General features: G+C 38.6%; 1 protein-coding gene across 3 annotated transcripts in view; it reads right to left on the minus strand.

Annotated features, from left to right (window-relative positions):
* Nucleotides 1-15391, minus strand: part of LOC124544430 — a 30897-nt gene that overhangs the window by 4637 nt on the left and 10869 nt on the right. For all 3 annotated transcript variants that reach the window (XM_047122968.1, XM_047122969.1, XM_047122967.1), the window contains exons 2-11: nucleotides 15189-15307; nucleotides 13568-13706; nucleotides 13216-13363; nucleotides 11669-11773; nucleotides 10688-10822; nucleotides 8508-8706; nucleotides 6817-7006; nucleotides 5557-5808; nucleotides 3828-4159; nucleotides 2995-3162 (exon numbers count right to left, since the gene is read on the minus strand). In XM_047122968.1, coding sequence (XP_046978924.1) covers nucleotides 2995-3162; nucleotides 3828-4159; nucleotides 5557-5808; nucleotides 6817-7006; nucleotides 8508-8706; nucleotides 10688-10822; nucleotides 11669-11773; nucleotides 13216-13363; nucleotides 13568-13706; nucleotides 15189-15252 — 1732 coding nt within the window. In that variant the 5' untranslated portion in view covers nucleotides 15253-15307. The remainder of the gene's footprint in view (nucleotides 1-2994; nucleotides 3163-3827; nucleotides 4160-5556; nucleotides 5809-6816; nucleotides 7007-8507; nucleotides 8707-10687; nucleotides 10823-11668; nucleotides 11774-13215; nucleotides 13364-13567; nucleotides 13707-15188; nucleotides 15308-15391) is intronic.

Raw genomic sequence — 15391 nt, forward strand, 5'->3', positions numbered from 1 at the left:
TATCATTTGTGCGACCTAGCCGACAGCGCCATTGTAGTTGGAGACATTTATGGCTGATCAGTTAGAAATCGAGCATCGACAAACTTAGTATCATTTGTGCGACCTAGCCGACAGCGCCATTGTAGTTGGAGACATTTATGGCTGATCAGAGTTAGAAATCGAGCATCGACAAACTTAGTATCATTTGTGCGACCTAGCCGACAGCGCCATTGTAGTTCGAGGCATATTTATGGCTGATCAGTTAGAAATCGAGCATCGACAAACTTAGTATCATTTGTGCGACCTAGCCGACAGCGCCATTGTAGTTGGAGGCATATTTATGGCTGATCAGTTAGAAATCGAGCATCGACAAACTTAGTATCATTTGTGCGACCTAGCCGACAGCGCCAGTGTAGTTGGAGACATTTATGGCTGATCAGTTAGAAATCGAGCATCGACAAACTTAGTATCATTTGTGCGACCTAGCCGACAGCGCCAGTGTAGTTGGAGACATTTATGGCTGATCAGTTAGAAATCGAGCATCGACAAACTTAGTATCATTTGTGCGACCTAGCCGACAGCGCCAGTGTAGTTGGAGACATTTATGGCTGATCAGTTAGAAATCGAGCATCGACAAACTTAGTATCATTTGTGCGACCTAGCCGACAGCGCCATTGTAGTTGGAGACATTTATGGCTGATCAGAGTTAGAAATCGAGCATCGACAAACTTAGTATCATTTGTGCGACCTAGCCGACAGCGCCATTGTAGTTGGAGGCATATTTATGGCTGATCAGTTAGAAATCGAGCATCGACAAACTTAGTATCATTTGTGCGACCTAGCCGACAGCGCCATTGTAGTTGGAGGCATATTTATGGCTGATCAGTTAGAAATCAAGCATCGACAAACTTAGTATCATTTGTGCGACCTAGCCGACAGCGCCAGTGTAGTTGGAGACATTTATGGCTGATCAGTTAGAAATCGAGCATCGACAAACTTAGTATCATTTGTGCGACCTAGCCGACAGCGCCAGTGTAGTTGGAGACATTTATGGCTGATCAGTTAGAAATCGAGCATCGACAAACTTAGTATCATTTGTGCGACCTAGCCGACAGCGCCATTGTAGTTGGAGACATTTATGGCTGATCAGAGTTAGAAATCGAGCATCGACAAACTTAGTATCATTTGTGCGACCTAGCCGACAGCGCCATTGTAGTTCGAGGCATATTTATGGCTGATCAGTTAGAAATCGAGCATCGACAAACTTAGTATCATTTGTGCGACCTAGCCGACAGCGCCATTGTAGTTGGAGGCATATTTATGGCTGATCAGTTAGAAATCGAGCATCGACAAACTTAGTATCATTTGTGCGACCTAGCCGACAGCGCCAGTGTAGTTGGAGACATTTATGCCTGATCAGTTGGAAATCGAGCATCGACAAACTTAGTATCATTTGTGCGACCTAGCCGACAGCGCCAGTGTAGTTGGAGGCTTATTTATGGCTGGTCAGTTAGAAATCGAGCATCGACAAACTTAGTATCATTTGTGCGACCTAGCCGACAGCGCCATTGTAGTTGGAGACATTTATGGCTGATCAGAGTTAGAAATCGAGCATCGACAAACTTAGTATCATTTGTGCGACCTAGCCGACAGCGCCATTGTAGTTCGAGGCATATTTATGGCTGATCAGTTAGAAATCGAGCATCGACAAACTTAGTATCATTTGTGCGACCTAGCCGACAGCGCCAGTGTAGTTGGAGACATTTATGCCTGATCAGTTGGAAATCGAGCATCGACAAACTTAGTATAATTTGTGCGACCTAGCCGACAGCGCCAGTGTAGTTGGAGGCAGATTTATGGCTGGTCAGTTAGAAATCGAGCATCGACAAACTTAGTATCATTTGTGCGACCTAGCCGACAGCGCCAGTGTAGTTGGAGACATTTATGGCTGATCAGTTGGAAATCGAGCATCGACAAACTTAGTATCATTTGTGCGACCTAGCCGACAGCGCCAGTGTAGTTGGAGACATTTATGCCTGATCAGTTGGAAATCGAGCATCGACAAACTTAGTATCATTTGTGCGACCTAGCCGACAGCGCCAGTGTAGTTGGAGGCTTATTTATGGCTGGTCAGTTAGAAATCGAGCATCGACAAACTTAGTATCATTTGTGCGACCTAGCCGACAGCGCCATTGTAGTTGGAGACATTTATGGCTGATCAGAGTTAGAAATCGAGCATCGACAAACTTAGTATCATTTGTGCGACCTAGCCGACAGCGCCATTGTAGTTCGAGGCATATTTATGGCTGATCAGTTAGAAATCGAGCATCGACAAACTTAGTATCATTTGTGCGACCTAGCCGACAGCGCCAGTGTAGTTGGAGACATTTATGCCTGATCAGTTGGAAATCGAGCATCGACAAACTTAGTATAATTTGTGCGACCTAGCCGACAGCGCCAGTGTAGTTGGAGGCAGATTTATGGCTGGTCAGTTAGAAATCGAGCATCGACAAACTTAGTATCATTTGTGCGACCTAGCCGACAGCGCCAGTGTAGTTGGAGACATTTATGGCTGATCAGTTGGAAATCGAGCATCGACAAACTTAGTATCATTTGTGCGACCTAGCCGACAGCGCCAGTGTAGTTGGAGGCTTATTTATGGCTGGTCAGTTAGAAATCGAGCATCGACAAACTTAGTATCATTTGTGCGACCTAGCCGACAGCGCCATTGTAGTTGGAGGCATATTTATGGCTAAAACTATTTATATTAATTGCTATCTTAAGCAATTAGTTAGTTCACATATAGTCTCGCAGGTGTGTGGACTCATTAGCATTCATTATAATACTTTATTTAATTAATAAACAGTTTTATCAATTATATTATTTATTATATCATGGTCCTTCGAGCCGGATACAATAGTATTTACCATCGAGGACAAAACTATTTATCCTCGATGGTAAATACTATTGTATTGGGACTAGAAAGATTAAAAAAACACTGTGGTGTTGACTTACCGATACAGAAGTGTGCAATCACAGGGAGCGCTTGCCCAGTCGTCGTATACTTCTTGGGTACGAGGTGTCGGAAGTACAGCATGGCCGTCACCCACACGAGACTCAATGTGAACACTTCCAGTAGTTCGCAAACCATTACCCACGAGTATGAATCACTGTAGGCGAGACCTGGAATAAGAAAATACATTGAAATTGTGTAAATATGTAGGTATTAATAGAGCGAGATGGCCCAGTGGTTAGAACACGTGCATCTTAACCGATGATTGCGGGTTCAAACCCAGGCAACCGCTGATTCTTGTGCTTAATTTGGCTTTATAATTCATCTCGTGCTCAGCGGTGAAGGAAAACATCGTGAGGAAACCTGCATGTGACAAATTTCATAGAAATTCTGCCACATGTGTATTCCACCAACCCGTATTGGAACAGCGTGGTGGAATATGTTCCAAACCTTCTCCTCAAAGGGAGAGGAGGCCTTTAGCCCAGCAGTGGGAATTTACAGGCTCTTGTTATTACCGTACAATACCGGTCTGTCAATAACTGTCAGTCTTGTAATACTGTACAGAGGTATTTCAGAGGCTTACGGACGTCGATATATAACCGATTTGCTTGAAATTTATTATGATTTAAATTTGATTTTCATTCTAACGCTGCTATTTTCATTATGCACATTTCTAAGTTGTTAAAGATAAATAAAAAAATATTTGGTCTAAGGGAAAACAGTCAGCACTGTAAGGATGGAATATAATTATAACACTTGGTTTAATAATCAGATGTAAATTTGAATCTGGTGGCAAATCAAAAGTTCGCATCGAAAGCGTTAGCGCGGCACCGACCCGTGTAGCGCAGGCAGTAGAAGGTGAAGGCGGTGATGAAGACGTTGGAGTGGCCCACGTAGTCCACGAGCGCCTCGGCCCACCACAGCGCGGGCACGGCCGGCAGCGCGCCCGCCGTGAGCGTGAGGCCGGCCTCCAGCGCCGTGCCGTTGAGCGCCGCCACGGTCCACGGCAGGTAGGCGTCGATGGCGCCCCACAGCGCGCCCAGCAGCGCCACCACCGCGAACACGGCCGCCGTCTCCGCGCCGTAGCGCCGCACCGCGCTCAGCGGCAGCGCCAGCGCGCCCGTGGCCGTGTGCCACCACCACTCGGGCGTCGACAGCGGCATGCGCCTGCGAGCGACACGACCATTACGCAGCCGCCTCCCGTTTGCTTTCCACCCATATGGGTAGATGGGCTTTACTATTTATTACCTCCTACATGTATTGTATGTTTGTCCTACATCTCTACTGTTCTTTGTCCGTATTAAACAAGAAAGTCATATAAATTATAGTTAAAAATTTTACCAACTTCATAATTCACAACAATAGGCTATTTGACAATACGAAAAATAAATTGTGAATTATTGTTATCAGTGTATATTATGAGTTGAAAACTGGTTATTTACTAACGAAAGTTGAAAATAATACTTAATTTATTCAAAAATCCATAAATGAAAATGCAAATTTTCAAAAGTTTGTCACGTGACACAAAACGCTCCTGATTGGCCGGGCTTATGATAAAGTCACTTTCTTGTAAACTTTGCTTTTCTACTATATGTACCACAGATTAAAATACAAGAAAGTGACGTCACCGACCCCATTGCAGCGCCATATTGTCCAAGTAACGTTTTTGCGCGCTATTTAAATATGGAATTTTTAATATGATATTTTTCGGCAAAAATGTTCTAGAAATAAAAAAACAACTTTTACTGGGCCCCTTAACTTCTACGAAGTAATATAAAATGGATTTTAAAAACCAGTCAAATAGCCTATTCACTAAAGATTTTAAATGTTTCGACGATAGTTACATTTTGCAACTTGCAAATGTTTTGAATTGTGAATTCTTGAACATTTCTACACGATTACTATGCAAGTGCACTTTGCATACATCAAAATAGAACATAATCAGGATGCATAATTATTAAAAAGGAACAATGTACACATTTTTCAGACAATATTTTAAATGCTTTTTACGTAGTTTAGGTACTCATGATGAGTATCGCGCATAGATTTGCATTGTTATTTGCTATCGCACAACTCGACAATCATAACAATGTTACACTAATGCAATCTTTATCAAGTATGCTTCGCGGTTATGTAATAACAGTATACCAACTCAATAGAGACTTAACCTATTGACATATTATTGATATCATATTAAAATATTCACTAATACTAAATTACAAATATCTCGGTTATTCTACGTCAAATCGTCTATACATCTGTATCTAATCAGTAATAGAATCATAAAATCTAAAATCGTTACTGGTTGGAAATATATTCATTGTCTGTTTTTTATTGTAATTTTACATTGTATTAATAACATAATTCAACATAAGCATTATTCAACTGCATTCAACCGACCAACCAATTGTTCTTACGTTATAATGAAATTCTACCGATCTACGTTAAAATCGAACCCTAAATTAAGAAACCATAACATCTCATGTTATATTACCATAATCAAACAAAATAAAGGCAATCTAGTAATGATGTTACAAAACAACAAAATCAAAATGTCTACTTACGTGTCCACCAACAATATGATCGCGCCAATCACCATGAATATAGCGTGCATCAAGAATGGCACCAAGTATGGCGTGTCTGGCATTTGTGTTGCCGCAAATCCAGCCAGCGGTGGGAAGATAGCCAATCCTAAAGTTCCGAATGCCATTTGCCTGCCAACGTCTCCTCGTCCCAGGGAAGTCTCTCTGGTGGCTATAACACAAGCTGCACCCAGCAGTGCTAATGCTGCTGTTGGCCAAATATCCGCAAATATCCTGTTATCAATGAAAAAAGAATTATAATAAGGTTGTATCTATCAGTGAAGCATTACAAGAGTTATTATTTGCCTAAAAAAATATTCTTGCTACTTGAAGTTTTGAAGTTGTTACACTCCCCTATTTAGAAATGGAGCAATCATGACCATTTTCTCCTTATGATTGTGTTTGAATACCATCCGATAAGAGTTCTCATGGGCATCCGTACTTTGATAGGACACTAAATTTTTGTAGATGGTGCAAATTACGATGAAAGATTACATTACTCAGATAGACATCTAAAAACTAAAATAATAAAAGCGCGTTAAAAAACTGATAATATTATACTTGCTAATGTTTCAGAAATATATAAAACCGATTATTTCTATGATTCATAAATTCTCTGACATATGCTCATTGTAATATCAGTGGAATATTCTGCCCGACTGGTAATCTAAAACGACTCATAATAACAATAATATTAAAAGGTCTAATGAATAGTTTCACTTAGTGGTAGGGCTTTGTGCAAGTCCGTCTGGTTAGGTACCACCCACTCATCAGTTATTCTACCGCCAAATAACAGTACTCAGAATTGTTGTGTTCCGGTTTGAAGAGTGAATGAGCCAGTGTAACTACAGGCACAAGGGACATGACATCTTAGTTCCCAAGGTTGTTGGTACATTGACAATGTAAGAAATTGTAATATTTCTTACAGCGTCTTTGTCTATGGGTGATGGTGACCACTTACCATTAAGTGGCCCATATGCTCGTCCGCCAAACTATATCATAAAAAAAATAGTTCGGTATTAACTTATCTATTGCTATGTATATATTTTAAATTTTTCTTTACCTTCTGTAAACCTACTGACTACTCTCCTACACTATTCTGGGTTGGCTGGCAGAAAATGCTGTTATAACGTTAAGTCCGCCCTTTGTACATGTTTTATTTGTGCAATAAAGAATAATAAAAAAAAAAAAACTTAGTTCTACTGGAGCTACGAATGTGTATGTAATAAGAGTGGAGAGTACCTGATGACGAAGTAAGCCCAGAAGGTGTAGGCGGGGTCGCCCACGACGAGACGGCACTCGGCGTCGGCCAGCACGCCGCCGGGCTCGTCGTACGGGTCAAGCACCTGGCAGCGCACGGCCGCGCGGCACGACGCGCCCGCGCCCAGCGCCGCCAGCCGCTCCGCCGGCACCGGGCACTTGGACGGCCCGCCTGCGAGCACGGTAAGGTAATTACGATCGAACAGTACACCGGCCGTATTCCAAATTTGAATTTGAAGCGAGCGCGCACGGTACGATAGTGACGATCGAACAGTACACCGGCCGAATTCCAAATTTGAATTTGAAGCGAGCGCGCACGGTACGATAGTGACGATCGAACAGTACACCGGCCGAATTCCAAATTTGAATTTGAAGCGAGCGCGCACGGTACGATAGTGACGATCGAACAGTACATCGGCCGAATTCCAAATTTGAATTTGAAATTCCAAACCATCAATTCAATTTAAAAAATATATCCTTATTTTCTCTACTAGGTACAGCTAAAAGGTTATATTTAAGACTTTTCGTACGATTTTTTGTAACGATAATAGTATGGTATTTCCACTAAAAATATACTATACCTAAACTAGCGAAAGTTCGTGATTTTCATTTCGATCAGTATTTAATTCTGGACAAAACATTTACGTCGAAAGTTTTTTTTTCTGAGTACTTACTCATTTCAATGTTTTAATAAATATCACTAAACTCTGTAAAACAGATATAAAGGTAGTGGAGTATTAATGCATGACGTATTGATGACGGCTATGATATGATTCACACAAAAACTACAATTTATATACATCACACCACCGCAGATAGTTCCGGGTTCCAGGGCGAACAAATTATAATATGTATTAGTTATTGACGTAGCCTAAAAAGGCGAGCCTTATTTAATGTTCTGGAAATATCTTCGAAATACTTATTGCAAAAATATATCTCCATTAAAAAAATACACGAATTGCTTATTTATTATGACATTTATATTAAAAAAAAAAACGAAACGAAAAGAATTTCTCTGAGTGACTCCACAATCAGACCTTAGAGCAACACAATGTTTTAATTGGCAATTGTTGTGATTTTTAATTTGTTTCATCCTACTTAGGACAGACTTACATATGTAATTCTATCTATCAACCAGGAATATAATATCGTGACAAAACAAAAATCAAACTTTCTCTTTAACAAGAGAAGGCCGTATCGTGACGTGCCGATAGGCAGAGTCGTGCCTACACATTTACTAGGCAAATCCAAAAAAAGAAACATTATAATATAAAATAAATAAATAAATATGAGACAACATCACATACATTACTCTGATCACAATGTAAGTAGCTGAAGCACTTGTGTTATGGAAAATCAGAAGTAACGAAGGTAACACAAACACCCAGACCCAAGACAACATATAAAACTAATCAAAAGATAATCTATATCGACTCGGCCGGGAATCGAACCCGGGACCTCGGAGTGGCGTACCCTTGAAAACCGGTGTACACACCACTCGACCACGGAGGTCGAATATTACTTTTTACTATTTCCCTTCAGATTAATCTCAGTGTTAAATATGCGATTTCCATTCCACAGTTGAACTGCATTATTTTTCTATTTAATGTAAAAGATAACAGAACAGTGTTAGAGATAACATTGTTGTTTTGTGTGGTAATGTTTTAGCTCACCTGTGCGATACGTGCACCAGTTGTTCTCCATGGTCGAGTTATCCTGGGGCGGCTCGGGCGCGATGAGCGCCAACGGCACGCGCATCCGGGCTGCGTGCTGCATGTACACGAGGCACTGGCCGTTGTAGCACAGGTGCGGCGGGTTGAACTCGAAGTCATCGTCACCCTCACCCTCGTCCGTCACCAGGGGCGCTGGAGACTATTACGATCATATTAATACATTATAAAATTTTAAGGTGAAACTACGGACTTTCGGTAATAGGCTATTTGACATTGCGAAAAATTAATTGTGATTTATTGTAATCAGTGTATATTATGAGTTTAAAATGGTTATTTACTAACGAAACTCGAAAATAATACTTAATTTATTCTAAAATCCATCAATAAAAATGCATTTTTTTCAAACGTTTGTCACGTGACACAAAACGCTCCTGATTGGCCGAGGCTATGATGAAGTCACTTTGTTGTAAACCTTGATTTTCTACTATATGTACCACAGATTAAAATACAAGAAAGTGACGTCAGCGACCCCATTGCAGCGCCATATTGTCCAAGTAGCGTTTTCGCGCGTTATTTAAATATGATATTTTTCGGCAAATATGTACTAGAAATAAAAAAAATCAACTTATACTGGGCACCTTAACTTCTACTAAATAATATAAAATGGATTTTAAAAACCAGTCAAATAGCCTATTCACCTTATCCTATATAATCCGCACCCGCATAATGCGGGATCTGTTGCAATGATAAATTAAAATAACGCGTAAATTTCAAATTCACCAGTTTTGATACTAAATTTTATTTGTTTTGGGCACAGCTTTTATTATGTCTCTACTTATTTACTACGCGTATGTATAGAATGCACCTATAGCTCATTCTGACTATAAGAGGACAAAAGACAAATTAACAAAATATTGCATCGAATTGACGTGATATTAGCGGAGAACTTGAATACTCTATGATTTTCATCATGATCAAAAATATTTTGTTTTAAAAAAAATATCTTTATTGAAAGTGTCAAAACCATGCGATTATGCTATGAATCGTTAAGCGTCGATTGAGGATAAGAAACACCTCGACAGGCGTTAATGCGCAACTAATATGGTCGCTACAATGTGCGGAAGTACAGTGTCTAGTCTAATTTTAGAATATTTTCTTTTTTTTCACACAAAGAGGTTTTACTCACTTTTTTAAAAAGTATTTTAATGATCTTTTTGCATTCCAAATAACTAATGGAATTCATTGTGAAATCGTGAAAAAGCAGCGTTTTAAAGTCGATGCCGTTATTATCAGAAGCTAAGTGGATATAAGCATTTAAGTGTTGTATTCTGAATAAATATTTATTAATCAAGAATTGTTCGTATAAGTAAATCGCATTGAATATGTAAATTTAATGTTTGTTTATCTTTATTCCTCCTGCCATTGGAATTCATCGTTAAATAGTATAAAAACGTCGCTTATCGCTGCCTGACCCTATGTATGCATAGACCTTTAAAATTACGCAACGGATTTTGATGTGGTTTTTTAATAGTGATTCAAGAGAAAGGTTTATGTATATAATACATGGATAATATAGTACAGAAATATTGATAATTTTAGAAGTTTCTAATTTCCTAAATAAACAACTTCTGTAGTATATTAAGTATCAGTCTTGTATTGTCAACCGTACGAAATCTGGGCGGGCCGCCGGTATTATGATACGATCCGATACATGCAGATATATGTATATAAGAAAATCCTGCAAGTATGTATGATTGAGTCAAGATGGCCCAGTAGTTGGAACGAGTGCATCTTAATCGATGATTGCGGGTTCAAATCCAGGCAAGCACCGCTTATTCATAAGCTTAATTTGTCTTTATATGTCATCTCGTGCTCAGCGGTGAAGGAAAACATCGTGAGGAAACCTGCATGTGACAAATTTCATAGAAATTCTACCACATGTGTATTCCACAAACCCGCATTGGAACAGCGTGGTGGAATATGTTGCAGATCTTCTCCTCAAAAGGGAGACGAGGCTTTTAGCCCAGCAGTGGGAATTTACAAGCTGATGTTGTTGTTGTATGTATGTATGTATGTATGTATGTATGTATGTATGTATGTATGTATGTATGTATGTATGTATGTATGTATGTATGTATGTATGTATGTATGTATGTATGTATGTATGTATGTCAACTCACGGTGGCGTTGGCGACGCTGTTGTACATGGGGCTCAGCGTGGTGGTGGTGGAAGTGGTGGTGAAGGGCCGCGTCACCCACGTCATGTTGTCGTCCGCGCAGCCGTACTCGCACGCGCTCACGGCCAGCACGCCCGACTGCCGCATTGGGAACATTATACAAACTGTACCATTTCGCAAACTTTCTTTTATAAAACACATATTAAATTATATTTGTGTAGGGCTTTGTGCGAGCCCGTCTGGGTAGGTACCAACCACTCATCAGTTATTCTACCGCCAAATAACAGTAGTCAGTATTGTTGTGTTCCGGTTTGAAGGGTGAGTGAGCCAGTGTAACTACAGGCACAAGGGACATAACATCTTAGTTCCCAAGGTTAGTGGCGCAGTGACGATGTAAGGAATAGTTAATATTTCTCACAGCGTCATTGTCTATGGGTGATGGTGACCACTTACCATCAGTTGGCCCATATGCTCGTCCGCCAACCTATACCATAAAAAAAAACGTAGATAAAAAATACAATTTTTCAGGGGGACAACAACTAAAGAAAAACGTGAAATAAAGCTAAAAAGAGATTTCTATACAGTATATGCATATCAGTATATTAGGGTATACCTAATGGTAAAATAATTTTTAACCGACTTCAAAAAAGGAGGAGGATGTTCCCCGATTTCTCGAAGACGCGTGGACCGATTTTAAAAATACTTTTTTTGTATGAAAGGTGGCGCCTTCTAGTTGGTCTCATATTAATTAGAACAGGTTCTGATGATGGTATCCTGGAGAAATCGAGGGGAACCCTCATATTTTATAGGCACATGTACCGTGTTTTATATATTTTCTGAAGTTATTTCAATAATACGTGTTTAAATCAAATTAATTTGTTACTTTTTTAGTGATCACTTTGAAGTCGGTGTTATTTTTTTAAAAAAAATATTTTATACAAAAGTGAAAGTAACACTTGACTTGACGTCAATAAGTTTAGGCACCTTCTCTCCCTCCCATCGGTTGCATCGCATGCCCTCCGTGCATACTTCTTGCATCACGTAAGCACCATCCGCGTCGCACATGAACAATACTTGGGGACGACGAGCCTGTTGACGAAAAATAAAATTTTCAATGTACAGTCAGGGTAAGAAAAGGTTCGTCACCTTAAGATCTATTTTCGTGTGCTCATTATAAGTGATCTCCTGCGATCGAAAATATATAACACTGACAGACTATTTTGACTATTTAGAAGATACCATATCTAATTTAAATTTATAATGACTAAACTACATGTACATTGTACATGTAGTTTTACATGTACATTGTACATGTAGTTTTACAAGTATGATAATAATTTGTGTAGCACATATTAAAGATAATACGTGTCAAGCTGATCACCGCGAATCAAACCCTATTTATAAACATATTAGCTTAATCTTTAGGCTTTATCTTTACGCGAAATTTATAAAAATTTCGCATAACAAACCGTTACTCCCCATTTACCTCTTCGTTTAAAAATAGCCTATTTCCTTCCCCAGAGCTCAAACTATCTCGATACTAAGTTTGATCTAAATCGATTCGACGTGCAGCGGTATAAGCGTGACGGGGTAACAGACAGAGTTACTTTTGCATTTATAAAAGTAAATAGGAAAGCTGAACCAACAACTTACTCTTACTTACTTACTTACTCTTCAAAATTACCAAAAAAACTTCAAAAAAGTCGATACCTATTGGTCGTTACATACGCAATCAGTAACATATTTTTTAACAAAACTACTTTGGTGTACCTTCATCATAGGATTTAGCTTAAACTATTACATATGAAGTTTTAATTCGTGTATGAAAAGCCATGCAAACGCCCTACCCAAGACTTTTTTATTACGCTTGGCATTTTATAATTAAACCTATTCATTGTTACCTTGAGACATAACGATTGCATGGGTCTCGTGTGTGTTGTGTTACCTACTGACATAACGATTTCTATGATTCAGGTTATAACCTAGTTTACATGTTTGTATTATGCATTTATTGGTTAAGGCATGTCGGCATGTGTGCTTGACATGCTAGGCCAAACCCAGACAATATAATATCAAATAAACTTCCAATATTTTTAAAACAAAATGATCAACAAACTGTATTTATATTTCACCCAATGACAAAATATTTTCGGTCTAGTTTCAACCAATTGGTTTTGCAAATATTTGCAGAATGATTGCTTTAGTTTAAATATAAGTAACTTTACGAGAAAATGAAATCAGGATTACACAGAGCGACGAGAAATTGTTGAGCAAATAATGGTACTTTCTGATCCAATTTAAATAAACTCCAAGGTAAATAAAACTATAATAATCTCCAACTTAGCAAATTCCAGACTATAAATTCCAATAAGTACATGATAACAAACAAATATTCTGCTTGACCATATTAAAATAAAAATATCTCGCAATTTAGTCAAATATAAATTGAATGATATCATGTGTTTTATCCAGCTACTTCATTTATTATATAAATACATAAAGAATATTCTTAGTGAAAATATAGTGCTTACCTCATGTCGTTCCGTGTAGGGCACCGCTAACAACAGCGTGTAGAACAAGGCACTCAATATAAGACACGAGGCGGTAACTACACGTAGAAGCTTCCCGGAACCGCTGGGTCCAGTTCCTCCTCCGGTGGATCCTCGGCCAACTGACAATCTATCCAAGTGTATTTAACATTACTATAACGTAAAAAAAATAGATATTCAGAAAAGCTAGAATAATTAAATTCCAATACAAGATTTGTATTTATTTCCTTATCATGTGACCTTACTTAAAGGCTTGAGTACATTATGAATTGAATTGAAAAATATGCCAATATCCATCGAGTGCCATTTTAACTTCTTATCATATAATTCTCACTTGTCAATTAGTGGTCCGAGTATCGCAGGACCCAATAATGCGATGCACGGCGCGACTGCTGATATCAGTCGAGCTTCTCCTCGATCCAAGCCCACTGAGAGAATGTGCAGTGGTAGGAATGGGTATATTGACCCAATACCTGTGACACAAAAATAAGCTAGTAAATAGAAATCACTTGCAATAATTTCATAACAATATTCAAATTTTAAAAATAAACATTCGAGATGTCTTGCTTGAGCTTCTTACTTTCAAATATATACAACACATTTATGAGATTGAATGGCGATCAATTTTCATCATTCGTAATTAAACCGGACAATAAATAATAAATAGTAGACAACATCCCATATGTACATTACTCTGATCCCAATGTAATTAGCTAAAGTACTTGTGTTATGGAAAATCAGAAGTATCGACGGTACCACAAACACTCAGTCCCAAAATAACATAGAAAACTAATGATTTTTCTGCATCGACTCAGCCGGGAATCGAACCCGACCTCGTAGTGATGTACCCATGAAAACCAGCGTACAAACTACGCGACTGATATTTCTGTCCGTACTAGATTGTTTTTCCAACCCGCTATGTAGTGACGAGTAGACGGATTATGGACGAAATGTGTAAACATATCATAAGTATTTTTTTAATTCTGTAAAATAATAACAAATTTGGGCTAAATTTGACGCACCTCTAAATCTGCCATCCTCGGCTCTGGCCTACTTAGCCTATTGGTAAATCCGCACCGAACTCAAACTAACAAATTGCCGTTTTAGCCGTATGAAAAATAAGAAGCGATCGTACGGCTATCTCCAAATGGCACACATCCCATACAAGTATCGTGCCATTATTCCGGAACGCAATGCAGTAGCGGAGCTCGAGGTGAACGGTCCCTAAATCATTCTATAGCTATACCTATAAGGAGACCACTATCCTTAGAAGGAAGGTTGCAACACAGTATGCGGGCATTACGATGCGATACAGCACGACGCCATTGGACCACTTTTTATCGTGACCCAACTATTGCTATTGATTGATGACAACTTATTTTCTTGTAACTTAAGTATCAGTAAAAAACTTCTCCGACGAAAATTAAATGACATTCGAATATCTTATTATATAACGGATATCCGCTTTCTAATACAACTTGTTTGAAAATGAGGTACAAGGTGCGAGTCCATAACCGTTAAAACTTCTAAATCTTATTTCCATGACGATATTTTAAAATTAATGTTGTTTACAATTTAAACTGAGAAACCAGTATAACTTTACGTCTAATTTGATTGGCAGATATATTTTTGAACGCTTTTAATTTGGGTTGTTTAATATTTTATGCTCACAATGTGTTTATAATTTAACGGCAGTGAAGGAAAACATAGCAAGAAAACATGTCGTCCACCTTTCCGCGATATTACCAGTGTGATGGAAAAAGAACTAAATTTTCCCTAAAGAAAACTGTCGAGCAGAAAGTTATTTATATCTCCAATCTTCAGAAGGTGCAAATAGATTAATTTGTGAATATTGAACTGTTGTTTCGGTTCCAAAGCTAGATCACAAGATGTTCTGTTCAATATTATTCGTTTACTGTTTCGTTTATAGTAATGATATTATTTGAATACGTTACCTGATAGGAAACAGAAGAGCACGCATTTCAGTGTAATGAGATTCTTATTCACGAGTTGCTTCATTTTTAGATTTTTCTAGCACCTTAGTTAAGTCAATAAATTCTTCAACATTTTGTATCTGGAATAAAAAGTTCAAACGTCAACATATAACACGATAAATAATAGTTTAAAAAACACGCTAATTGCATTGTCATTGCCACTT

Source organism: Vanessa cardui, chromosome 4 (genome assembly GCF_905220365.1).
Source record: "Vanessa cardui chromosome 4, ilVanCard2.1, whole genome shotgun sequence".
NCBI classification, from domain to species: domain Eukaryota; kingdom Metazoa; phylum Arthropoda; class Insecta; order Lepidoptera; family Nymphalidae; genus Vanessa; species Vanessa cardui.